Source organism: Hippocampus zosterae, chromosome 11 (assembly GCF_025434085.1).
Source record: "Hippocampus zosterae strain Florida chromosome 11, ASM2543408v3, whole genome shotgun sequence".
In the NCBI taxonomy this organism is placed as follows: Eukaryota; Metazoa; Chordata; class Actinopteri; order Syngnathiformes; family Syngnathidae; genus Hippocampus; species Hippocampus zosterae.
In genome coordinates this window covers 1,334,147-1,358,460 of record NC_067461.1, presented here as the reverse complement: position 1 = coordinate 1,358,460, position 24,314 = coordinate 1,334,147, and the positions used below count along the sequence as shown (strand labels likewise).

Sequence of the window (24,314 nt, the reverse complement as noted above, 5' to 3'; positions counted from 1 at the left end):
CAGCATCAGGAGCAACTGAGGGTTCAGTATCGTTCTCAAGGACACGTCGACGTGGTCGCAATGGCCAGGGATTGAACCTCTGGGAAACGACCACTCAGCCATGCCGCCCCATGGGTAGAAAACGAAGAGAAAAAACCCAAACATGGTAACAAAACTGAATTCTCCTAATGGAAACGGTGTGAGCGTTTGGGTTGAATTACAACGCAAATAGACGACATGTTGGTCCAACTCAAGTTTCTTTTGAATTTTTTATTAACACTGAAACGACAAGGTACGTACATCTTCATCTAGACAGAGCGATGTCCATCTTCTATCGTCCATTAGCGGTCAGGTAATAACTCTTGTCAGTTTGTTTTCTCAGCAGTATTTCTACAGCAGCCTGGAAGGCGGACAGTATGAGCGGCTCTTTAGCTTACTTTTAGTACAGTGTGAGGGGCTACGAGGGGGGGCGAGAGGAAAATACAGGGTTAAGACATTTTCTCATTGTTAAGACACACAAAACTGGCTCATCCACGTCTGATTGGACAGTGGCTGGTCCGCTAAGTTGGTTGTTTACAGTGTGAGGGAAATGTAATACAGTACACAACATTCATGCAGCCCATTTCTGTGTGTGCGAGTGCGTGTGTTTCATGCACATCCCTCCCCAGTACACTCCGCACGACGAGCAGTCGGAACAAGAATGCACGCCAGCTCTCTGGAGCTACCCGAGGACACGAGAGGTTGGATGTGTGGCCAATTGAAGCAACAGCAGCCCTTGCAAAAACAAAACTATTCACAAAGAAAAAAAAATAGGGAAAAAATGAAGGTACAGTGTGTAGAGTTTAGTGGTGAACTAATAGAATGCAACCACCGAAGCGTGTTGCTAAATTTGTCTCCTTCGGGCTACGTAGCAGAAAGATGGCGGCAAAACATGGCGGCCTCCTGTAAGGGGGAGGCGCGCCCTATTACGTATCATTACAGATGACTTCACCTACAATTACAAGCAAAAAATAAGGATATGATAGAACACCTTTTTTGGGGATATTATTGACATTAACGTGGGGTTTTTGAAATAATGAACATAGATTTTATTTTTACACACTGTCCCTTCAGTGTCATCAGTAAAAAAATTGGAAAAATATTAATCATCCTCATAGAAAAACAAGACAAGTTAATATCCTTAAGGATGACAAAAAAAGTATAAAATAAGGGGAAAAAAACACAAAGTTAACTTAACCATCTTCATGGGTACAAAAATGATAAATACTCAACACTGGACTTCTAACGCTGCTAACTAATTAGCGCTGTTAGCATTTTCTGTTAAGCTTGGACACTGAAAATACACACACACACACGTGCGCACACACACGAGATTGTCACTGGATTGGGCATCAGAGGGAAGAAACGGTTCAATCGAATGTCAGTTGGGATTAGCCGTTAGCAATGAGCTAACACTTTCGGAGATCAGCTTTTCTTCTGAAACCAGCCCCCCCAAAAAGTCTTTACGTCACATTGTGGCATTCACATCAGTACTGACAGGCAAAATAACTTCTCGCTCGACGTGAAGTTTTGCAAGCGAGCTGCCTCGTGGTCCAACTTACCAGCTGACGATTCAACTTCTTCTATTCAGTCAATAAATAACATTAGGAATAAAATCTCTGTGTGTCTCTTGCGTCTCCGAGCCAGACCTCGGTCCAGTTGTGTCCAGTCCTTCCTGATAATAAGCATCCAGATGCGCGCTTTCAGGGCTCCTCGAAGAGCTGGAGATCCAGCCTGACCACGATCTCGCCAGTGGGAACTTCGTGGAGCAGCAAACGCTTGGTGATTGGTCCCTTGGAGCCCTGGTCCTTCTTGATCTCGGCCAATCGGATCTCTGTCCTGCCCAAGAAGTCTGAATGGGGGGGGGGGGAACACAGCGTTTGCCGTTTTGTATTGCGGGCGTCCGATCGGAAATACGAATCGGCGGAGTACCGACCGTCTGGCGAGAACTGGTCCCGTTCAAAGACGGTCACGCAAAGGACGTCCTGCTCCAGGTCCTTGATGAAAAACTGGCAGTTGGAGTTCCACTTGGGATTCAGCGTGTCCTGCCACCAAACAAAACTCAACTCGGCAAAGAAGCAACGCCAAGAAGCCCTCTGCCAAAGCTCAAAGGGAAAACCTCATCGACCGTCAGCTGCACATCCAAAATTAGCTCAAGTTTCATTCAAATCCAGGACTTTTTTTTTGAATAGAAAATTAGTTCTGGACAACGATAAAATGAAGACAAAATTAAGAATGGGAAAAAAAATAAAATTATGTGCCAAAATCTGTTATCGTCGTGGGCTATGTAAAAGTAAATGAATGTCTCCTCCTGGGTCCGAAATGCTGAATCCAAACTAGCAGTTGCCCGGGCGGTTACCTGCAGAGTTTTGGTGATGTGGCACTGCGAGCCCATGGTGACCTCACAGTAAGGGTTGCTTTTTCCTGACGCACAAAACCAGCCCAGTCAACAGCACATCCTGCAAAAAAAAAATCGCCGGCGGCCCCGTTTTTGTCGTTTTACCGTGCGAGCGACAGGGCTTGAGTTCGATTCCCTCCACGATGTTGACCATCAGCCGGCCGATTCCCGTCGCCCTCTGGGAACGCACTGAGCACACAAATCGTCAGCAGCCAGCACAAGCCACTCCCCCAACATTACAATCCAATCCGATCAATACCCAGATAGGCTTTTTCTCTCTTCTTCTTCTCCGTTTCGATGAAGAGTTCGGAAGCCGCCTTGATTTTCTGCACCCACGCTGTCCTGCGTGTGCGCACCCACACACCCACACACACACACAGCAGGTGAGCACACACACACTTAACTTGCCCCGCCCAAAAATGCTGCGTTCGTTTACCGCTCGTTGATGCTCTCGGCCCTCAGGGTGTAAACTCTGTCGATGTGAGAGATGTGAAAGAGCGGCTCATCTCCCGACGGGTCCGTCGGCAGTTTCACCAGAACCTCGTTCAGGAAGATGGGCTGCACCGTGCACACACACACACACACACACACACACACACACACGTAGGAATGGTTACTCTTTATTACTCGTGTGTGTGTTATTACTTGTGTGTGTGTGTTGTGCATGTTCTCACCGTCTTGTACATGCGGTACTGCAGGTGCGTTTTGGCCGAGAAGACTTTGTCGGACCCGGACGAGCCCAGGGGTTTGGTGACCTGCGGAGGGAGGGACAGGTCAGGAAGTGGCGTTGAGTCAGAGCGAGAGTATTGAGGACTTTGGGGCGACGGAGGGCGCGTCACCTGCGTCAGCAGCAGGAAGTCGTTAAAGAGGAAGCCGTAGAGCTCCTTGCTGCTTTTGGCTTTGAAGAGTTTGCCGCTGTGGAGGAACTTGCGGGGACCCAAACAGTTGGTCACCGAGTTGAACACCAGTTGCTGCAAAAACGGTTTATTTTTGGCAGACTGACGTGGATGAAGACATGGACAAAAAATGTCGAGTACCTCGGACAGGCCTTCGCACTGAACGTGAGCTTGGATCCACTCCAGACGATCCGAGTTCTCCTTCTCCCTCACGCCTTCGTTCACCTACGCGGCAAAAAACGCAAAGAAGCTCAGGTTTTTTTTCCCGCACAGAATCCCCCCCAAGTGACTCGAGCAGCTCTCACCTGTGAGCACAACTCCTCCGCCTTTTCCAGAGCAGCTTTCAGGTGATTGTGGTCCGGATGCGATTCGGGGGTGTTTTCCAGGATCTGCTTGAGCAGAACAACAAGGAGTGACGGCGCTCTGTGTGTGTGTGTGTGTGTGTGTGTGTGTGTGTGTGTGTGTGTGTGTGTGTAGCGTACGTTCTTGATGATGAGCGGGTAGCGAGTGACCCTTTGCATGGGCTTGAGCAAGAAGCTGGAGAGCGGCATGCCCTTGCAGCGAGGGTCCATGGCTAACCTCTGAAACAAACAAACAAACAAAAAAACGATTATATTGACTTGCATTCCCGAACATTAAATTTAGTGTGCAGTCAGATTCGTTTCAAGTTAAAAAAAAAAAAAAATATATATATATATATATATATATTTTTTTTTTCTAGGCGGCCCGGTAGTCCAGTGGTTAGCACGTGGGCTTCACAGTGCAGAGGTACCGGGTTCGATTCCAGCTCCGGCCTCCCTGTGTGGAGTTTGCATGTTCTTCCTGGGCCTGCGTGGGTTTTCTCCGGGTGCTCCGGTTTCCTCCCACATTCCAAAAAAAACATGCGTGGCAGGCTGATTGGACGCTCTAAATTGTCCCTAGGTGTGAGTGTGAGCGTGGTTGGTTGTTCGTCTCTGTGTGCCCTGTGATTGGCTGGCAACCGATTCATGGTGTCCCCCGCCTACTGCCCGAAGACGGCTGGGATGGGCTCCAGCACCCCCCGCGACCCTAGTGATGAGGATCAAGCGGTACGGAAGATATTTTTTTCTTTGAAGAGTTGTATTTATCTTGGAAAAAAGCATAACTTTCTGGAAAAAAAAAAGAATGCTTCTGTTTTGGTTTTTTTTTTAACAAAAGTTGTTTTGTAAGAAAAGTAAAAAAAAAAGGGGGCATTTCCCTTTTCAAAAAAATACTTTCTTAAAGAGAAAAGCTATAAATTGTACTTTTATACGACAAATGGCCGATTTCTCCAGAGAATGAGAAATCAACATTTTCCCAGACACAAGTCATACTCTTCATGTCATAACGGTGAAGGATAAAAATGTCTTTCTTTCTCCCAAGTTTTTTCTAAAAGTTGAAGGACACTACTTCCCAAAACTTGGTATTCGCGCAAACCAAGTTGTGCTCAAGACGTATCCGGATTACCTTGAGGAAGTCTTTGATTTCAGGGTTGTCGTCGGTTTTCTGCTGAATCAGGGTGGCTCCGTTCAGTTGGCACGAGCAGAACCTGCGCGAATCGCCACCGGGGTGAATACTCGTCACGTGAGCGCCGACACTGCGCCTGCGCAGGCGCGCGCCCGCGCACAATCACCTGATGTACGGCTGCATGTGCGGCAGCTGATTAGTCAGGATGTCGCCTATCATCTTGACGGGCATGCGGTCTCCTGACATCTTCTTCCTCACCCTCAGCGCTCTGCAGACAACCCCCACCCCCCGCCCTGGTTACTTCTTAGGATGGGATTTTGTAAATGACACGACGACGACGACGATCTCACTTGAGCAGCTTGATGTTGCACATGATGAGCTCCTTCCAGTTGACGAAGATCATGGCCACCTCCTTCTCACTCAGCAGCTCGCACTCCAGCAAAGGCTTGTGGAAGATCTAAACGCAAACAATACTTTGCATCGACATTTTACTATGATCACCGTCTGTTTGTTTTTTTGCAGAGGATAAAGAATATATGCCCGTGAGCGATGCAATGTGTTGCGGCACCGTTTGTGTTCCAATAAGTGCCATTTTGCGGTGGGCATTAGAACCCAGCAAGTATACTCGTTACATCTATATACATAATTATAAATAAATGCATATACAGATCCAGATATATATAAAGCGATAGACAGATCCTCTTCTACCCACCTCGGTGACGAGTTGCAGGTCGTTGACGTAATTCTCCTCGGTGACGATGAGCTCGTGGATGTAGCCTTGACGTTTCCTCTCCATGGGACTCAGCATGTCCAGCAGGTGCAGATCAGCACACCCTAAAAACACAACAAGATGCACATCAGGCAAGATTCACAGTGTCAATCAAGCCAGAATAATGTTGGGATACATACCTGACATCAGAACATACTTCATTCAAAAGTATGTACAGTAAAAATTCATTCAAGTATAGTTGTTTGTTTGTTTGTCTGTGTGTGTGTATATCTATATATTTAATCAATGCTATTTATTCCAAATAACGGTACATCAATACATGACATGTTCAGTGAATAAAATTTTCAGAGAGAAAAAAGGATTTTTTTTTGGATTAAAAAATATAACTTTAACCAACCCCCCCCCAAAAAAATACTGTGAAGTTTTGGATTTCTTTGTTTTTTAATTAGATTTGCTTGATGCCACGAGGTATGCAATGTCTCACTTGTCACCGTTTTTTTTCATGTTTGATGAAAGATGTGTGAGAAGAAGGAGCGTTTAATCTTCGAGCGTTTAATCGCCAGTGAGATGCAGTGAGATGCGGCGCCTCCCACAAAGGCAGGAGTCATTCGCGCTGCGCTTACATTCATTCTGTACACGCCTGAAGAAAAAGCTCAGTGGCTGCGGCCAGATTTTCACTGGCGCAACTGTAGCGCAAGAATTGCAAGCAGACTTGCATTTTGGCTCACGGGAGTTTATCAGAGTTGCAAGTCAAAGACATTCAAAACCGGTCATCTTAAGCCACCATTCGGCGGGAAGCCCACCTAGGATGCCAGCAGATTCGGAACAACTCGACTGTTTGTTTAGATCTTTAAAAAAAAAAAATTTTTTTTAAATCAGTTGATTCCATTAGTGAGGGTAAAGACTCAAAATCACAATACTGTCATCTGGATAACCAACAACAACAAAATATATGGCAATTGTACTACAGTGCTAGTCTGTTGCTATGGGCACAAAAATCAAGGGGGGCTGTCGTGTTGCCAGGGTAACAAAGGTTGCCCCGCCCCGACACTTTTATGCCACAGTTTCTCATGTCACCCGTATGAACAGATGTCAATTATAAGTTCATGTTGTGACAACACATGAAGAATTTGGGGTTTGTGATCTGTGACGAACGCTGATTAAATGCCATTAGGGTCTTAAAACGTTTTGCAGGATTAAATTCAACAGTGCCATTAAAAGAATGTGGCTCAAATGCAAAGCTAGTTTGTAAAATCCTGAAGGAAAAAAAAAAGTCAAGTTAAAGGTTGTACTGCAGTGTGCTGATTGGCAGTCAGTTTGTGCTGCTTAGCGAAAAAAGCAACTACCGTTTGTGCGTGTATTTCACACCGCAATTGTGAGTAAATGTCGCCAAGAGCATCACCATTTTTGTTTAGTAGGGGGGGCATGAGATTTTTTTTTAAAGAGTGCTTTGACAAAGCATTGCTGTCCAACTCTAACACACACGCCATATAAAATAACTGATCATCTCTTTTATGACGCAATAAGAAACGAATGACTCGATCGTACCGTGTGTGCATGTTGAACTGACAAGCGTGTGATCGCCATAGCAACAGACAAGCCCATAGTAAAGACGTAAACAAAAACAACAGAACAGTCAATGCTTCATTAAATTGTTAAAAATGACCGTGGGTAAAAACAACGGATGTGTGTGTGTGTGTGTGTGTGGTTAATATTCCCAAACTCTGTACCACGTTTGTGTGTGTTTTGAGTGTGTGCTTGCGCTCCTTGAAGGGGAGGAGTCTTTGGCTGTTACGTTCCACATTGGAGCGAGTCCTCCAACAGATAGTGGGTCTTTCTGTGAAGCTCTGGGGAGGGGTCGGGTTAGTCGGGGCAGTGGAGGTGGGAGGATGGGGGGTGGGGGGTAGACGTATGAGTCACAGGTGTACAAATCTTCCCAGGGTAGAAGTATAAAAATGTTTTTGAAAAGGTAGCAAAGCGTGGATGTACAAAGGAAGATTAGGACCACACTGAAAAAAAAATAAGCGGCTAAACCCTGGAAAAAAAGCCATATCATTATGAAAATAGCATGAGAGTCAAGTTATTTTAGGGGGGGGGGGGGACATTTTATGGAGGAATACGTTGACATTCAGGCCCAATTTTTTTTAGATGGAAAAAAATACTTTTTCTATATATTTTTTTTTCTGGAAAATGTTGAGATGATATATTTATGTGTACATATGAAAAGTTATTTTCTTCAAAACAAAATTATCACATGACTTCATGTTTTTCCCCACAAAAAATATTGGAAAATACTTTTTTCGTGCCCGAAAAATACAACATATTCCCCCAAAAGTGTTTGGATTAAAAAAAAAAAGTATTTTACAATTAAAAACAAGAGCTATAATAATAATAATATATATATATTTTTTTAGTTCTAAAAGGTTTTAATTTCCAATGTATAATTCAGAATCAAATATGAGCTAAAAAAAGGACAACTTTGCTCTCATGGTATTTCTTTTTTGCTGCTGTTGTTCAGTGTGGCTCTCTTCCTTCGGGACAGGGATGAGCTGAGCTGCTTCTAAAATGACACAGTCTCCCGTAAAGCCACAAAACGACCCACTATCCACTTCCCCACCGCACTGCGACTGAGGCGCGCACACGAATACTGTCCCGGTCAAACACGTCAACGAGTCCAATCATCCTCGTGTCCTCTCTCCTCTGAGCCTCGCCTCTTGCTAGAAAGCAAGATGGCGGCGATGCCAAGCCAGGCGCGCACACGCCAACAGACAGATGCTTAACATTACAGTCAGTCTGGCTCGTCTGTCAGTTGGTCGGTCGGTTGGTCTCTGTCCGTCTGTCCGTCTGTCTGTCTGTCTATGGCTTCTATTGGTGGTGGAGCGTTGCCATTTCCGGGTCATGTGACCGCTCGTTGCTGTCCCATTGGTTGAGTGGCCTAGTGGGCGTGGCCTAGTGGGTCTCTTTGAGGGCTTTGAGGAGAGGGGGATTCTGGGGAATGATATGATCCTAGAGAGAGGACGACAACAACAACATCAACAAAAACAACAACAACAAGAACAACAACAAATTGAGTGCGAGGTGGGCGGAGCGCACGGCGACAGCACACGAGTAGAATATCTAGAGCGGACTTTTTTCTCCCTAAAATTCAATAGATCACTGGTTAATTGTACCTAACTGGTTAATTGTGCCACTGGAAATAAAATACAAACTCAAAGCAATTTTACAGCTTACATTTGAACTGTTTTGTGCTGTAAATAGTTGGTGAATTAGGAAATGAGAATAAATTCTTATTTATTTATGTATTTATTTTTTAATGGGGTAATGAACTATAATTTTTTTTGACACAACAGCAAATTTAGATACTTTAAGTATATACACCTTACCACTTTTTACAGCAATTATTTATTTATTCTGTTTAAAATAGGCAGCTATTCGTGCATTGTCACTGACATTTCATATCTTTAACTCCATCGATGAATTATTTGGTTCACTGTTGGGAAAAAAAAAAAAATCAACCGTGGTACTTGAGGACAAAGGTGTGTCCTCCGCTAGCCTCAACAGCCAAGAAGATTTTAAGATGGCACTTCTTGGACTTTGCATAAATATGGCTTGATGATCTCCTACGTACTCACAATTGTACTGCGTATTTATTTGTATTAGTCAAAAGACACACATGTAATTAATGATACATGTGTGTGTGAGGATGTATGAGCGGAACGTGTTCACTCTAGAATTTCTACATCTATGATGGATGGATCATGCTGGGAAGAGTTGGGGGAGTGGACGGGGGACACATGCCGGAAGAGAGAAAACGCCCAATACTACCAAATAGAAACATGCGTAAATACACAAACACACACACAGACAGACACACACACACAGAGCATCCAAAGGCGGTGTGTGACTGAACTGGGGATGTTCTCTAAGAGGCCCAAAGGACGACGAGGTCACATGGTGAAAGAGAGGTGCAGTGTCTCCACACCACAAGCTGAGATGTGTGTGTGTGTGTGTGTGTGTGTGTGAGGGAGAGAGTGCATGTGTCCACGGCAAGGACGTTTGGAGTCGTTTGTTTTTTTGGTTTTGTGCAAGCGCGCGTACTCACACTGTGTGCTGGGGTCCGTGTCGGTGGTGAGCTTGACGTAGTTGCTGGGAAAGAGCCCCTCGCGACCGTTCAGCTCCCCTTTCCACCAATCGCAGTCGTCCTTGTTGAGCACGGTGATCACCTGGCCCTTCTGGAAGGCCAGCTCGTCGTCGTTCTGCGCCACGTAGTCGTACATGCCAATCACCTGGCACACGGCTTCCGCAGACACCCAAATTGGGAGTGAGTCACACATGCAAGTGTGTATTCTATCGATTAATCAGATGCAAATGTATTCTGGCTTATTTAACAGTAATGTGCTTGTGAGGTAAAGTATTATTTTTGTCGACTTGGGCTCGCCATTCTAACGTTCTACTGTAGTATCTGTGACTGTAAGGGTGTTAAAGCTTTGAAAGGCGGAGCCTGGCCTTGTGAGTGACATGGGTGTCAGCAAATGAGAGAACGTGTGTGTGTGCGTGTACCAGTGTTGGCGGGGACCAGTTTTGGCGGCGTGGGCTCGGTGGGCGTGGTCTTGCTGGTGCTGGGGCTGAGCAGCTTGACGTAATTGGCCGGAAACCATCCGATTTGCCGCTTTTTCCCCCGTGCCTGGAGCGCAGAATGTCAGGCGGCCGATGAGGAACGGCGAACGCAACCTAGCAAGGTGCTCCCCGCCCCCCTATCAAATCTCACGAGCATGATTGCAACACGTGCAAGGCGGCAGGTGCAACTGAAACGCATCAATTCATCCGCCCACAGACCATTGAAATCTCGCCGAGTGCTAGGTTGTCGAGCTTCCCTGTAGTTCAGCTCCAGTGTGAACTAAACAAGGACTTGAGACTTCGTTCTACGCTATCCCGTTGGGTTAAATCGCACCTCGCGTGCAAATAGTCTTTGAAATTGTGGGCTGTATTACTGCGGTGTCTCTTGTGGCGTTTTTGTACCTGAAGCTCGCCCTCCCACCAGCCGCCTGGATTCTTCTTCCGGATGAGGATCAACTGGCCTGGCGCTAACGTTAGCTGTTCCGCTCCCGTTGCGCAGTAGGGGGCGATCACCTGGGCGATCTCTGATGAAGAGACGGTGGAAAAAGAAAGGACATCACAAAGTGGTCAGATCTCATGAATAGCATCAAATGCCAGAAAGAAAAAGATCACCTGGTTTCTTGCCAAGGCTTCCCGTTTTTCCTGCCGCTCCCAAAGACTGGAGACAGACAAAAAGAACGAAAGAAAAAAAAGAAACCATCGATGATTCCGAGTCACATGCTGCTTCACCAAAACACGATCAGCTGATCCCGTGCAGCAGTCCTTTCCCTTCACCTCTGACGAGGCATCTCGCGGCTTGACGTAGTTGGAGGGGAAGACCCCGGTCTTGCCCGCCACCGTGCCGGTCCACCAGTCGCCTTCCTTCCTGGACACCACCACGACGTCTCCTTGCTGGAAACTCAGGTCGCCCTGCTCGCTGCTCTCATACGTGTACATGGCCACGTATTCTACGCAAAGGCACAGGTGAGAACACGAGCGAGTGGCACGCGTGCGCGGAATGGGAAAGTCTGGCTTACCTTCTCCGGACTCGGTGGGCTTGCACGGGGCGGGCGAAGGGCGCTTTCCGTTTGGGGGGCTCTCCGACACCACACATTCACTGGACGGCAAAGGAGGGGAAAGGAGCACCGATGGATGAAAAGTGACTGTCGAATTGTCGGTTTCGGCACTGGCTTGGCGTCAAGCACGTGTGAAATGAAGCAACCTTTTGCTGTCTAGTTTGCAAAACGAAATCTGTTGCCGCTGGCGATGTCACACTTTGACAATTGACGTAACCCCGCCCCCTAGGCTACAGACAGCTACGTGTCTGTTGCGTGCACCACAAATAAGCGCACTCATTAACCAGTGACATTGGATAGCTTGGTGAAGAAGTGCGTACCTTGCGTTTTTGCCACGTGCCGAGGAAACGACCGGGACTGCGATCGGGGGTGCCGTCGGAGCTGCCGCGGCGAGCGCAAGCGGGGGCGGCGCGGTGGCAGAGATGAGCTTCACGTAGCTTTTGGGGAACCATCCTCTCTGTCCGCTCTGGAGCTCTCCCAGCCACCACATGTCCTGCTGCTCCAGCACCGTTATGATCTAGGACGCAATGATATGCCATGTAAAAAAAAAAAAGCAAAAAAGTGGGCGGAACAATAAAAATAAGGAATTAAATAAGAAAAAAAAAGGTTGAGGTGATGGTGACCTCATTTTTGTTGAAGTTGAGGTGGTTGTCCTTCTTGGCTCTCCAGGGGTACAAGGCCTGGGCCTGCAGACCCTCCACCTTCTCCCCCTGGCCAAGGACGGGAGACGGCGAGGAGCCCGTGGTCATGGTGGCCGGCGTGAAGGCCGAGCGCTGCCGCAGCTGAGCCGACGGGACGCTGACGGACGGATTCGGAGCGGCGGAGGAGGAGGTGGGCCACGCGTCCCATCCCTCGCTATCCATTTGGCTGCTCATGTTTGATGGCCAGCTGCAAATGTTCACAATGTACATCAAAACCGCTGTCACGTGCGGTCCATCTCGAAAACTGTTTCAGATTGTTTCTAAGATTGCATTTGCGGAATAAGAATTTGGCAGAATCATCTACCCGTGTTTACGCTTTTACTTGATGTGAACTGTTTTGTTAAGCGCTTTGTTCCAGCTGCCGCTCTTGTGAAAGCGCTCTATAAATTAGCATGTATTGTTTATTTCACCAACTCAGCGAGATGCCATTTTGTGCTGCTCCTGCACCTGCTGTTGACTGAAAATGACGTCAAAGCCACAAAGGTCACAGTTCACTTGATTTCTGCATTTGGTCACCATTTGCCATGGGTCAGAAAGTGTTTTGGGGGAGGGATGGATAAATGATTTTGACGGTAATGCGGGTATGTGGGGAGCAAAGCATCAACCATAACCCTCACGTGGTGCTAAAGTCGGCCCAGTTACTGTTGGCGGACGACGCGGATGATGAGGTCTGCCCGGGCGCGGGAGGCGGCGTGCCGTCGGGCTGCTGGGCCGAAGTCGGCGTGGCGGAGGCGGGCGCCCGCAGGCTGACGGGCGCTTCGCTGTCCGGTATCCGTTCTGCGTAATTGGCCGGAAACCACCCGGTTCGTCCCCTCAGCTCTCCGCCCAGCCAACCGGGCTCACCCGTCTGAGACTCGTCCACCTGTCGGGACACAAAAGACGGTGAGGTGCAAATTGAATCCGGAGGTCTGGTCACGTACCAGCCGGGACACGGTGGATCAATGTTTCTTTTTCAAAAGTGTTATGTGCAGAAAAGGAAGAGACGCAAAATAGTTCTGTATGGTAACGCCAGTCTCAACAGTGCAGCAATATACATGCTTGAATATGATCATGTGAATGATTTTGGGGGGGGGGGGGATGTAATACCGTCAGGGATGTGAAATGGTACGAGTCTAAATGGTAGACTAATTGGTAGCTCCCTCAGCCAGAGACTGTTACACCCGCGCTGCAAGAAGGAGAGATACCGACGCTCGTTCCTACCGACTGCTGTCAGGCTGATGAATAAAAAATAACAATCATAATAATAATAATAATTTGTATCCATTTGTGTTCATATTGTATTTAATTGAAAGATGTTTGTTGTTTTTTTTCTCTTTCTCCTTTCTTCTTTCTACATGCATTCTTGCTGCTGGAGGCTGTAAATTTCCCCATTGTGGGACGAATAAAGGTTATCTTATCTTATCTTAAATATTGGCCTACATCTACACTGTACTGTAAATGGATGAATAATGAATTTCGCAACCTGTGCATATTCATTCCCATTTCACGTGACATTGTGAATATAATAATTTGATTGGCTGAGTGCCACAGAGCCAATTCCAATGAAGTCGGGACGCCGTGCTCGACACAAATAAAATACAAGCTAATCGAGCCGGTAGGAGGCATTCGAATGTGGGGGTGGACAAACGTGAGTGAGAATGAGCTCACGAGGTCGCCAACACTGGGCCAGACCAGGCCGGACGGGGCACTTACCCATTCCCCCTTCACCTTCAGTTTGCACAGTAAGGAAGAGAGAAAAGCGTTACACACACACGCGACTGGGAATGTCCCGTATTTGCAGCTGTCCCAACTGTAATCGACATTTATTTGACACGATGGCATCAACGGTCTTTCTACTAGTTGGAAGCGAGGATTGAAACACTCTGAGCACTATTTATCACGTCCTTGTTTATGATGATACTAGTTTAGCCTGTACTACCGCAGACACATTTCTTCACACTTGGCCAAGAAAGACGATTCTGATTTTATCTGACAATTACAGTGATCAAAAAGATCATACCCAATTTTATTGGTACAGCATTTCATTGATGGGGGGGGTGCCGGGTTGCGTGCATATTTCGTACCATGATGACGTCGCCGGGGGTGATGCTGATCTCATCGTGACTGCGAGCGTCAAACGGGTAGAGCGCTCTGTAGTAGACCACCTTCGGCGCCCGCTGCTGCTCGAAGCCGCTGCCTGCCGCCTTCTGCTCAAAGAGGTTCGCCACGGGAGTCTTTTCTGCCGTTCAAAGAAAAAAAAAAAACACGACCGACTCGCCTAAGTCAAATAACGTGTGCGAGTCTAACATCCGTCTCAAGTCTTAACCTTCAAGTTCCAAGTTATTGTGTCAAAGGTCAAGGCATGACTCGGGTCAAGCAAGTCAAAAGTCAAGTAGGACCGTCAAACGGTGGTTCCGGTGAAAGTCAGGTCACGTCTCACACAGGTTTCAGGGCAAGCAATTTCCAAGTCCGATAATTGGCGACTAAACTACGGCGGTGTCTCGGTTTACAGGTGGAATTTGCTCCGCGCAGAATGTCCAACGTCGCTTTCAACCGACCTGACGAAGCCCAGGGATCGCTGGGCTGGCTGAAGAGCTTATTGAGTTTCTCCTGCGTGTCCTTCTTTCCCCGGGCGTCCTCGTCCTTCTCCTCCAAGGACGCGGCCGTCTTGCGGCCCTCCGCGTCCTCCCCCGGGCCTCGGCTTTTCCTCTCCTCTTCCTCCTGGGTCACCCGGTTGAGCCAGCTGTGCGGGGCAGAAGCGGGGCTCGGCGCCTTCAGAGAGGAACTTCCTGCGTCGTCGTTACTCCAAGCCAGAGATTTGTCTGAGGACACCCTGAAGTACAGAAGGTGACCTTTTCGTGGCTAGGATATCAACATGGCAAGATCCCCTGGATATGCGGTTCACAAATTTGCATTTTTATCTGTGAAAACGCTTCTCATTGAATGTCTCATTTGTCTCATTTAAACCACTTGCTAAGTACTTGGCACTCCTCTGCGGTTTTGGAGGCTTACCTGTTTTCTTGCAGCTCGGCAGACTCCCTGTCAATCGGCGTGCGCGCGTGCCTCATCGAGTGTGCCTCGCCTTCCAGTTCCTTCTGCTTCTGCCTCTGCTGCCGGCTGTGGATCTCTCTCAGCTCCTGCGAGGCGACACGGGTGATACAGGAACACAGTGCGGTGAGGAGGGAGTGGGAATCGGATTGGCTGGTTGCCGCGGGTTACCGCTGACAACAACAGCAGCAGCGGCGACGGCGGCAGCAACAGCAAATACGGATTAGTTCAGGGACCCGTGTGCAGTTATAAAAACCAACTGTGCCATTCGAAACGTCATCTGTCAATCAGGCAGACTAAAACTTGATTAGACCGAGGAGATCATGGTTTCAACTCCTCCCGCAACACAAAGGGAGGGACACACTGTGCCATGCATGCATTTCTGAATGCAGCGACTCCCGCGATGTCCCCCTCAGTCAAACGTCCGCGCCGGAAAAGCAGAAGGCTGTTTTTGCTCAGCCGATCCCAAATCCAAAAGCAGCCGCGCTAGATTTGTCATTGAACATCAGTGGGAGAGGATGGCGAGGTTACCGGCCCCCGCCCTGTTTTTACTGTGGCCCGTTTTTAGTCCTTGAAGATGTTTGCAAGCACTTTGAAATGCTATTCAAGCGTAATAGCCACTTTAAAGGCAGCGTACATTGGTGGTGGAAATTTGCCCTTTCACTTGGCAAACAGCGAACGGCCGCTGTACACTTGACAAGCGCACACTGAAGCACATTCAAATTCCCCCCCGCTTTGACTCTACACTGACGCACGGAGCACCGCGAGGACGATAACCTCTTCAAACACTTCACGACTGCTTGCGCCACAAATGAATCCAGGACACGGAGATGTGAATAGGCAAAGAGGTGGAAGAGAAAAGATGAAGCAAAGAGGTGAGGAAGGGGGTGAAATGAAAATGGCGGGAAGGGCGGATGTGACGCTAAAATCATGTACAAATCACAACTTTCGTGATGTTGAAGCCACGTGTTCCCCCCACCCCCGCCTGAGCGCATGTCGTCCCCTGAGCACGCAACAAACGCACAGCACACCAGGGTCAGTGCATGCACGTCAAGCTTGAGCGAAGGCGACAAAGCCAAAGCAACCTGGGCCGGAATGCTTTGATGCTACTGCTCTGCTTTTCTATGGATATGACCACATTTCTCATATTAGCTTATGAACACCGTGGACCAAATAGTGGCAAAATGTAGTGGGGTTTTTTTTGTAGGCTACCATAACATGACTGAGCATTGAGAGCCTGTGAAAAGTTATTTCACAAAGACTTAAAGGGGACATATGATGGAAAACCTAGGGAGGGAAATTAATTTTGAAAAACAAACTAACCACATCTAACTTGCATGCCTTGGCAGCTAGGCTGGTTGAAGATTTCGCATTTGCAAGGCATCATGTTGAAGGCAAAAGTTCGTTAAAGTGTGGTACCTTTTTCAAATAACTGTTTATTTTTAATAATTTGACGTTTTTTTTTTAAAATCCTCTGCAATCAGGCGGCATCCCCAGTCGCAGTACCACCCCAGTCCAGCAGCGGCAGTGTGCTCTACCTGTCTCCCTCTCTGCTTGTCGTCAAGCTGTCGTCGCAGGGCTTCTATCCTGGCACAGTGGCTGGCATAGAACTCACACAGAGACTGGTGTGGGCAATGGAGCAAAAAAAAAGGGGGGGGGACAGTGTGGAAGGGGCGGGGAATAAATAAAGGAGTAGAAAACAGAAGGAAGTGTTCATTGTGCAATCCTCGCTCAAGGTTGACCGAGCGGGCGGGTTAGGAGGCCGCAGAAGAGCGATGTAGCAATGCGCTGAGTTTGAGGGGGAGTCAAAAGGAAGATGGAAGGGAGGCGGGTCAAAGGTCATCCTCTCTACTCCACCGCATAATGAGTGATGGGGGTTGGGGGGGGGGGGTGAGGAGGGTTGACCCTGCAAAGAGGCTCGATGTGGTGAGATGTTTTGCTTTTGCTGCAGATTTGGACAAACACGCCAGACCTTGCATGTAGTGTACACGGTTTTCTGCGTTTTGATTCAATCGAGAGACCGGCAACCACGGTTGACGCACACACCGACGGGCAGACGTCAACCCAGAGTAGTTGAGTCCTGGCGTCTACCTTCAGCTGAGTGTTGAACGCGTCGATCTCCAGCAGCTTGGCCCGGGTTTCCCTCTCCACCGTGTCCAACTGCTCTCTGAGCTGCTGTCTGCTGGACTCCTTCTGGTCCACGGCTTTCTGCAGCGATGAAAGACTGTCGCCTGCACACAAGTTAGTGGAGGTCAGACGAGAAGAAATTGCTTCGGCCACACACAAGAAGGTTTCCAGACAGCTAAATAGTGCACGGCCATTTTTTTTTTAAACTACTCACGGTGCAGGCTGTTCTGTTGAACCTGTTTGAGCTGGTCGTTGAGACTCTGCTTGTCGGGAATGAGACTCCCGAGCCAGTGCTGGGAGTCCTGCAGTGACATCATCAAGTGTTGAAATGGAATGAAGACAAAGAGCTGCGCGGCGGTTTTCGTCGCCCACCTGCAGCTGCTGCTGCAGCAGCGTGATCTCGGCGATGCGGCTCTCCCGGGCCTGGTTGGTCTGCTCCACCTCCCTGCGCTGAGCCGACAGACGGAAGCGCACGTCCTTCAGCTTGCCCTCCAACTGGCTCTTCTTGTCGTTCTGCGGCGCGGAAGCAAGCAACTCATTGCATTCATCTCATCCAAAAGTCATTGGGCTAAAGAAAACACACAATTAGCTGCTCGGCTCCTTCCCGATGATGAGTTTCTGCATCATCTCCGGCTTGTTGTGTGGTGTTGGATTACCAGGGCCTCCAGTTCAAACTCCAGGGTCTTCTTGCGGGCTTTGAGCAGAACGATGCTCTCCTGCTCTCGGTTCCTCTGAGTGAGAAGCTCCTGGCGCCGCTGCCGCTCCCACTCCAGCTGCCTCTGCCGCTCCAGCTCGCGCTTAGCAGCCTGGACCACACGTGGGCGAGACATTAAGGAGGCCATTGCGGTCGACCTTCTTGTGCCGGCAGAGGAATCGTTTATGGAGTGTATGGAGCGGATGAAGATGAGTACCATCTTGGATCTGGATTTTGAAGCAAATAACACGGCCGCCGCGTTTCCATCTCACCTCTCTCCTCTCGATTTCTTTGCGTCTCTCCTCTTCTCGCTGCCTCTCCAGCTCCCTCTGCCTCTCAAGCTGCTTCTCCAACTCCTGCTGTCGCCTCCTCTCTTGCTCCAGCCTCTCGCGCTCCTGACGCGCAAAGAGTGACAAAGAAAGTCGGCTCTTATTCGCTCCGGCACCTTTTGGCTACCCTCGCTTGCGATCCCTTCTGCGGTTTGCGCTGAGCGACCTTCCTCTCCTGCTCTTCTCTCTCCAGCGCCGCCAGCCTCTCCTGTTCTTTCCTCTGCTGCTCCTGCAGGGCCTGACGCCGCTTCTCCAGCTCCAGGTTCCCTCGCTCAAAGTTCTCCCGCTTCTTATCCTCGAACGTGACTGCGGGGGGCAGAGTAACGACAACGAAGGAAGCTGGTGGCATTATGTTTAAAAAAAAACGGTCGCCATCAGTGGAGTACATTTGCCCACCTGGAAGTTTCTTGTCCTGGTTGCTCTCCACCTCCTCCTCGAGCTCCTCGGGGACGCTCTTCTGGTCCGACTGCACGCTGTCGCTTCGCACGCGCCTGCAACAGGCAGAAGACAAACGGCCTTTCGTCCATGTCTACACGCAGCAACAGTCGAGCCGATTTAAGATCGTGGCAGGAACAAGGAAAAGAGTCCAGCGGTGCGCAAGGCCGATGTCGCAGTCGTTGTCAAACTAAAGCAATGACTCCATTCGACCTTCGGGCCAATTAAAAGGTCCAACGTGATTGTGACCATCACCTAAATCTAAAAATGCCCAAAACTCCAATCGGTGATGTGACATGCACCTGAAAGTCGGGGGGATGTAATCTGGCGGCAGCACGGGGGGCAGAGGCAGGCCGGACATGGCCATGTCTATGAGGTGCATGGCCAAGATGAACTCCTCCGCCGTCAGCTTCCCATCTTGGTCGATATCCGACAGGCTCCTGTTCCAGAGAAGACATTTGACGCTGCGGTTATGAGCGGGGCCGAGTTTGAAACGAGGCGACGAAATTTCAAGTAGTGACCATATGGAGGCCAGCTGGCCCTGAGGAAGACTGGACTGCATGAGGATGGTGCGCGCCTGCGGACCTGCGCAAAAAAAAGTAAAGGGCCGGATGCCAATCAATGGATGTGCTCCAGGCGCATACAAAGGACGAAGTTTGTCGGCGCCGCGGAGCGCACCGGTCAGGTGGCCGCTCATCATCTTGTCGTGGGAGTTGAACAGCTGCCTGTATTTGAGCCTCGAGGACTGAGGGACGGCCCAGTCGACGGGGGGCTGAGCGCTGCCGAGACAAAACGATCAGGATTGGATCAATCGGAAGGGAAACGGGAGGGTTCAGACATTCGCGGCGACCTACCCGCCGGCATCGAACGACGGACCCTTTTGCAATTTGGTGCCGGAACGGTTGAAGGAGGCCTTGTTGAGTGAAGAAGCTGTAAAAAGGGAGGCACGCTTTGGATCGATGGACTTGGCGACTTGGTGAAGGAGCTCGCAGTGGTGGCAAGTGGAAATTGCACCACATTTTGTTTTGACAAGCAAAATGATAGCAGACAATGATTTGATCTGACTGATGGAAAAGTTTTAGGGGGGGGGGGGGGGGAACTGTCGAGAACGACATCAGTCTGTCTAAAATATAAAGCCGATGCGTCCATTAAGCACACACATCAAAAGGCATCGCCTGGCGCCGGTGAAAATATTACCTGGGTGGGAGAAGCTTGAAATGGGTTGCATCAAGCCCGTGGTAGGAGCCCCGTTGGCCATGGGGGGCGGGAGGGGAGGCGGCGGCCCCGAGATCACAGGCGGCGACACCCCGACGGGTAGGGGAGGGAGCGGCAGAGGGGGCACCCCCGGCAGAGCGCTAGCCATGGGCGCCATGGCGGGCATACCTGGAGAAGCACGGCGCATCTAGCATGTGCCATCGACGTAAGAGACGGAAGAGCCTTACCGAAGCCGGCCTGGGGGGGTAGAGACAGCGGGGGCTGTTTCATACTGGGGGGCAACGCGGGAGGAAGGGGGTGGCCCTGGAGCTTGAGCTTGATGAGCTTCATGGCGATGGAGAACTCGTGGATGTCCATGCGGCCGTCACTGTTCATGTCCGCCAAGGCCCTGAGAGAAGAACGACCAAGTTCAAATAAAAACACATACACGCAAAAAAGAGAATAAAGTGGCCGGTGAGCCAAGAGTCTCGTCAGAGTCTCTGAGCTGACTCACCAGATTTGGGCCAGGATGGGTGGTGGCAGTCCAGACTGCAAGAAGAAGTTCCTGGCCTGATCCCCTGAAAATGTCCACACACACACACACAGGAAGTGAGCACACGCAATAGACGACCTTGACGCAGACGTGCAACTGAAGGCGCGTGGCTTCAGAACATCAAGTTTACCCGTGATGTAGCCACCCGCCGTGGGAGAGAGGCTGTGAAACTGTTGGTCATGTTTGGCTCTCTCATCCACCGAGATCAAGAACACGTCCGGACCTGAGAAACACGCACGCACGCACGCACGCACAAAGGGCAGCCATGATGCGGAGCAAAGGGGAAGGTATTGAGGAGAATGCGCTAGTCATCACTTCCTGTGGCGAGGATTACGTTGGCTGACCTGCGAAAGTGGCGGGGAACTGTGCCATAGTTCACTGCGGCTTCTTCAGAAAGACCACCTGTGCAAATAGCAAAAGAAAGACGTTTCAAGCCACGCCTCTTTCGGCATCGCCCATCACGTCGCCGTCCAACTCGCCTGACTTATGCGCGGGCGGCGCGGGCTCTTTTCCTGCTCAGTGAACGCGTGGACGTGATTGCTGTACGTGCCCTGCGACCGGCTGGCGACCAGTTCGGGGTGTCGTTCGCCTTCCGCCCAAAGTCAGCTGGGATAGGCTCCAGCACCCCCGCCAACCTGTTCGGGACAAGCGGTGTCGAAAAAGGAGATGACGCGAGACGTGTCTTTCGGCCAATCGACGCTATTACGCAACATCCGACTCGCACGCATTTTGCTTGATTGCGCATGAAGACCGGAGGTCCGCGGGCCACGTACAGCCCACCCTGCTCTTGAATCTGACGCCCTGCGTATTCACCCTTTTTTTTTTTTTGACCTCATGGAAGAATGATGTAGACCGTTTGCCTAGGTTAAAAAAAAAAAAACAAATATGTGACCCTAGAGTAAAAAGACTGTGTCCCACTAAGATAAAGGATATCTCATCTTATCTTATCTTAAAATGATTTTTAAAATGCAGCCCACGCCTTAGCAAGCCAATGACACAACCTTGTGCCTGTGTGTGTGTGTGTGTGTGTGTGTGTCATCATAACTCTCGCACGAGTCGATATGTTAATCAGATCCAGACCCCTCGCACCCCACTCCAAAAAATCATCAGAGGCCGCAATAACTTGAAGCAAAGCCACTGCAGCTGTACACGAGCGGCGTGCCAGTCAAAACAAGAGAAACGTCAACCGGAAATGCTCAGATTGTCAAGAAGCGAACGGCGTTGCTCTTCTTCGGCCGACGGGGTGGTGGCGGTGGGGGGGGGGGGGGGGGGGTGAGACTGGGCGACGGGCTTTCTAATCAGAGCTGGAGGACAAAGTAACCCCCTTTAAGTGGGTCAGTGAGACAAAAGATAAATCCACACACGATTACAGTTACGAGAATGAGCAGCAGCAAAGGGGGGCGGGGGGGGGGGGGGTACAGCAGAAGGTTTTCTGTTCTCAGGCTTTTAAATGAATGCTCACATTGTAGCGGTGGCGAAAAACACACCGGAAAAGGAGCCAGTGCATAAAGCGGCGATATGCAAGTTTGAATATAAAAGCAAACAACAACAAATAAAAACATTTAACACCCGAACATTTAAGCCCAATCACACACGCACACAGCTGGAACTCTGTCAAGCATGTGCCAATTAGAAATCAAGACAAGTTAGACGACAGTCCATTCAACGTGCATTAAACTTTGAAGCTCGCCCTTGTGGCGACACTGTGGCCTTAACATGGCGTGCCTTTCAAAATGGAACCAAGAACTCCAGCACACATGCAGAGTTGCACTCTGGAAGCATCTCTTCAAACAGAAAGAAATACTTGTCAACATGGTCTACTCTTCTCCGGCATCAAGGAAGGGGAATCAGATGAGTAAAATTCGGAAAAGGCACGTACGTCGCTTAAGAAAAGTAAAATCAACACTCACTCTCAAAGAGGTACGCCCGTGAAACCCCCCCAAATTCCTGAAAGACTCAGCGGGAACAAAGGCATTTTTAAGCACCGTCACATCAGTGGAGTATCAAGGTGACGTCGTCAAGCTTTAGATTGGATTAAACTCTATTGTCAAATGTACTGTATGTGAAGTTCTTCCCTCTCAACAACAATTCAAGAAAATCCTCAAGTGAATTGAAACTGCAATATTTGCCAGGAAAATCGCAATTCAATCTTCCTTAAACGGTTGAGCGGTGTGCTCGCTTGGCTACAATTAAGGTTTGGGAAATACTGGGTCCTGGCGAATGCGAGCCACCTCCCGCATATGCGTTGACAGCATAGAAACTCTCCACACACCACAATGCCACTCGGAACACACATTGACACTCACGTCTCACTTTGCCCCCCCCAGCCCCCCGCCCCGCCCCGACCAGTGACACATGGCAACACATTCTTATCACACTGCTGTCAAGTGATGAGGTCATCCACATGGGTCCGACCTCCATTTCCCTCCTCCGCCTTAATGTATCATCACTCGCGGCTGCAGCATTTCATCACCGAGGCTACCAAATACATGTCAATTAATGTAGCATCCCAAGAGACAAAAATACCTCCCGGCCGCACGTCAACATCTCAGCGCAATGAGGATACTGTGACCTAACACTGCAGCAGCTGTGCTAAACTTTTTCTTTTTAGTTTAAACTCTGTACATGCGTGGAAACAATCTTCTGCATGCATTGTAATAAATTCGATTTTAATCTGCGTTTTAGATGCTGTACATTTCTTGCGTGTTTCATGGAGTGATTCTTTCTTGTTTTGTTGAGATGCCTGCACAACATGCACAAGCATGACCTGGAAGCCCAAAACATGACATTTTTTTTAAAAGCTTCAGTCGTTACCATGGGAACTGCTTCACACTGTCCAATCGAGAAGGCTGAAGTTTGACTCTTTCCCTGATGCAGACAGGTTTTGTGACAGACGGATGGACATGAAGTCTGCATTTCACGTGACATCTCGGCACACAAGTGCATTTTCCGACGCAACGATTTCAAGCGATCGTCACCTTAAAGTAGCATCCAGCTAAGGCTGAAGCAACCCGGAGCTAATGGGAAATCATTAGTCATTCGTTATTATTCACCGTTATCTGGCTGACTCATCACCATGTGAGTCTTAGTTAACCAAAAGAGGTTGCGTGAGTTTGACCACAAATGCAACCAGAGTGTTGGCGTGAGATCAACGACAAGCGGTGCAAGATGCAGCGATTTCACGTTAGCATAGCGGCGGCTAGCACTTTGGCTGCCCGGGGAACGCGGCTCAACATCTGTCCTCGAGTCATCCCGCCGAGCACAATTACACGTCGGCGACCTTACACTTTGTCCGGGCACGGCGAGCCCACGAGCGCCGGAACTTATGAAAGACATCAACGCGGCTAGCATTGAAGCTAAAGCAAAGCTAACGTCAGCCCGCTCAGGGAACATTCGTTCGCATCACATCCGAAACAAGTCCGCTTACCTCATTGTAACGTTACCATGCTGAAATGCCGAATAAAGTCGATCCTTCGGTCAACCTGATGACGTAGGCGCCACCGAATTGTGTCGTTTTACGATCAAAACCCCCCCTTGGCTCGCTCCTGTGATTCTCTGACCGGTGCTGCTGGTTCCGAAATCCCGTCTTAGTACGAGCGGGGACAGTTGGGAAAATGGGGTTGACGTCCGTGATGTATCGCGAGATTGAATCGGGATCAAAACTAAGAAGATGAAATCTCGCGATGGATTTACACGGCGAGGCTCGATTAAAACGACATTACAGTACAGCCAACCCCGTTATTCGCGAGGGACAAGGGCAAGTCTGCGAAAAGCACAGTTCCGCGTCAAAGTGAAAAAAAAAACTTGTTGTCACTCAAACAATTCTTGAAGAAAAAATGGGGATAAAGTACGTGAGTGTTTTCCATGAAAAACGGGGTTGGGACCCCTGTTTTTAAGGAACTTAAACAGAGAAAAACAAAAAAATACGTCAGACCATTTTTAATATTTGATATTCGGATTTTGGGATGGGCGGCCCGCCGGTCGACTGGTTAGCACGTCTACCTCACAGAGCGGAGGTGCAGGGCTCGATTCCGGCTCGGGCCTTCCTGTGTGAAGTTTGCATGTTCCCACGTGCC

The 24,314-nt window shown here is 49.2% G+C and overlaps 1 protein-coding gene across 4 annotated transcripts; it reads right to left on the bottom strand.

The window, feature by feature from the left end:
* Positions 1–217: 217 nt before the first annotated feature.
* On the bottom strand, positions 218–23,858 carry LOC127610608 (intersectin-1-like). 4 transcript variants are annotated; one of them, XM_052080934.1, is made up of 46 exons: positions 23,666–23,856; positions 20,718–20,873; positions 20,583–20,640; positions 20,369–20,461; positions 20,200–20,263; positions 19,934–20,094; positions 19,689–19,874; positions 19,346–19,421; positions 19,170–19,270; positions 19,013–19,076; positions 18,794–18,931; positions 18,453–18,547; positions 18,223–18,362; positions 18,000–18,122; positions 17,690–17,839; positions 17,406–17,546; positions 17,248–17,335; positions 16,998–17,137; positions 14,871–14,995; positions 14,417–14,691; positions 13,943–14,097; positions 13,572–13,586; positions 12,497–12,741; positions 11,802–12,066; positions 11,499–11,695; positions 11,140–11,219; positions 10,898–11,070; positions 10,736–10,781; positions 10,526–10,647; positions 10,067–10,190; positions 9,609–9,803; positions 5,489–5,610; positions 5,127–5,233; positions 4,943–5,044; positions 4,777–4,858; positions 3,795–3,893; positions 3,618–3,701; positions 3,454–3,537; positions 3,256–3,387; positions 3,091–3,171; positions 2,853–2,974; positions 2,676–2,758; positions 2,522–2,605; positions 2,378–2,442; positions 1,955–2,063; positions 218–1,870 (listed from the first exon to the last, which is right to left on the bottom strand). In XM_052080934.1, the coding sequence occupies exons 3-46, from the start codon at positions 20,608–20,610 to the stop codon at positions 1,722–1,724; spliced, it is 5,310 nt and encodes a 1,769-aa protein (XP_051936894.1). In that variant the 5' UTR covers positions 20,611–20,640; positions 20,718–20,873; positions 23,666–23,856; the 3' UTR covers positions 218–1,721. The 4 variants fall into 4 exon arrangements, with proteins under 4 accessions (XP_051936894.1, XP_051936892.1, XP_051936893.1 ...); XM_052080932.1 differs by having other exon boundaries at positions 10,898–11,219; XM_052080933.1 differs by lacking the exon at positions 13,572–13,586 and having other exon boundaries at positions 10,898–11,219.
* Between the last annotated feature and the right edge of the window lie 456 nt (positions 23,859–24,314).

Coding starts and splice junctions, on each gene's coding strand:
- LOC127610608 (XM_052080932.1), bottom strand. CDS start 20,610: ATGGCACAGTTCCCCGCCACTTTCGCAG. Junction 18,548..18,793: donor TACATCCCCCCGACTTTCAG/GTGCATGTCACA, acceptor TGCCTGTTGCAG/GCGCGTGCGAAGCGACAGCG. Junction 4,859..4,942: donor CACATGCAGCCGTACATCAG/GTGATTGTGCGC, acceptor CGATTCGCGCAG/GTTCTGCTCGTGCCAACTGA.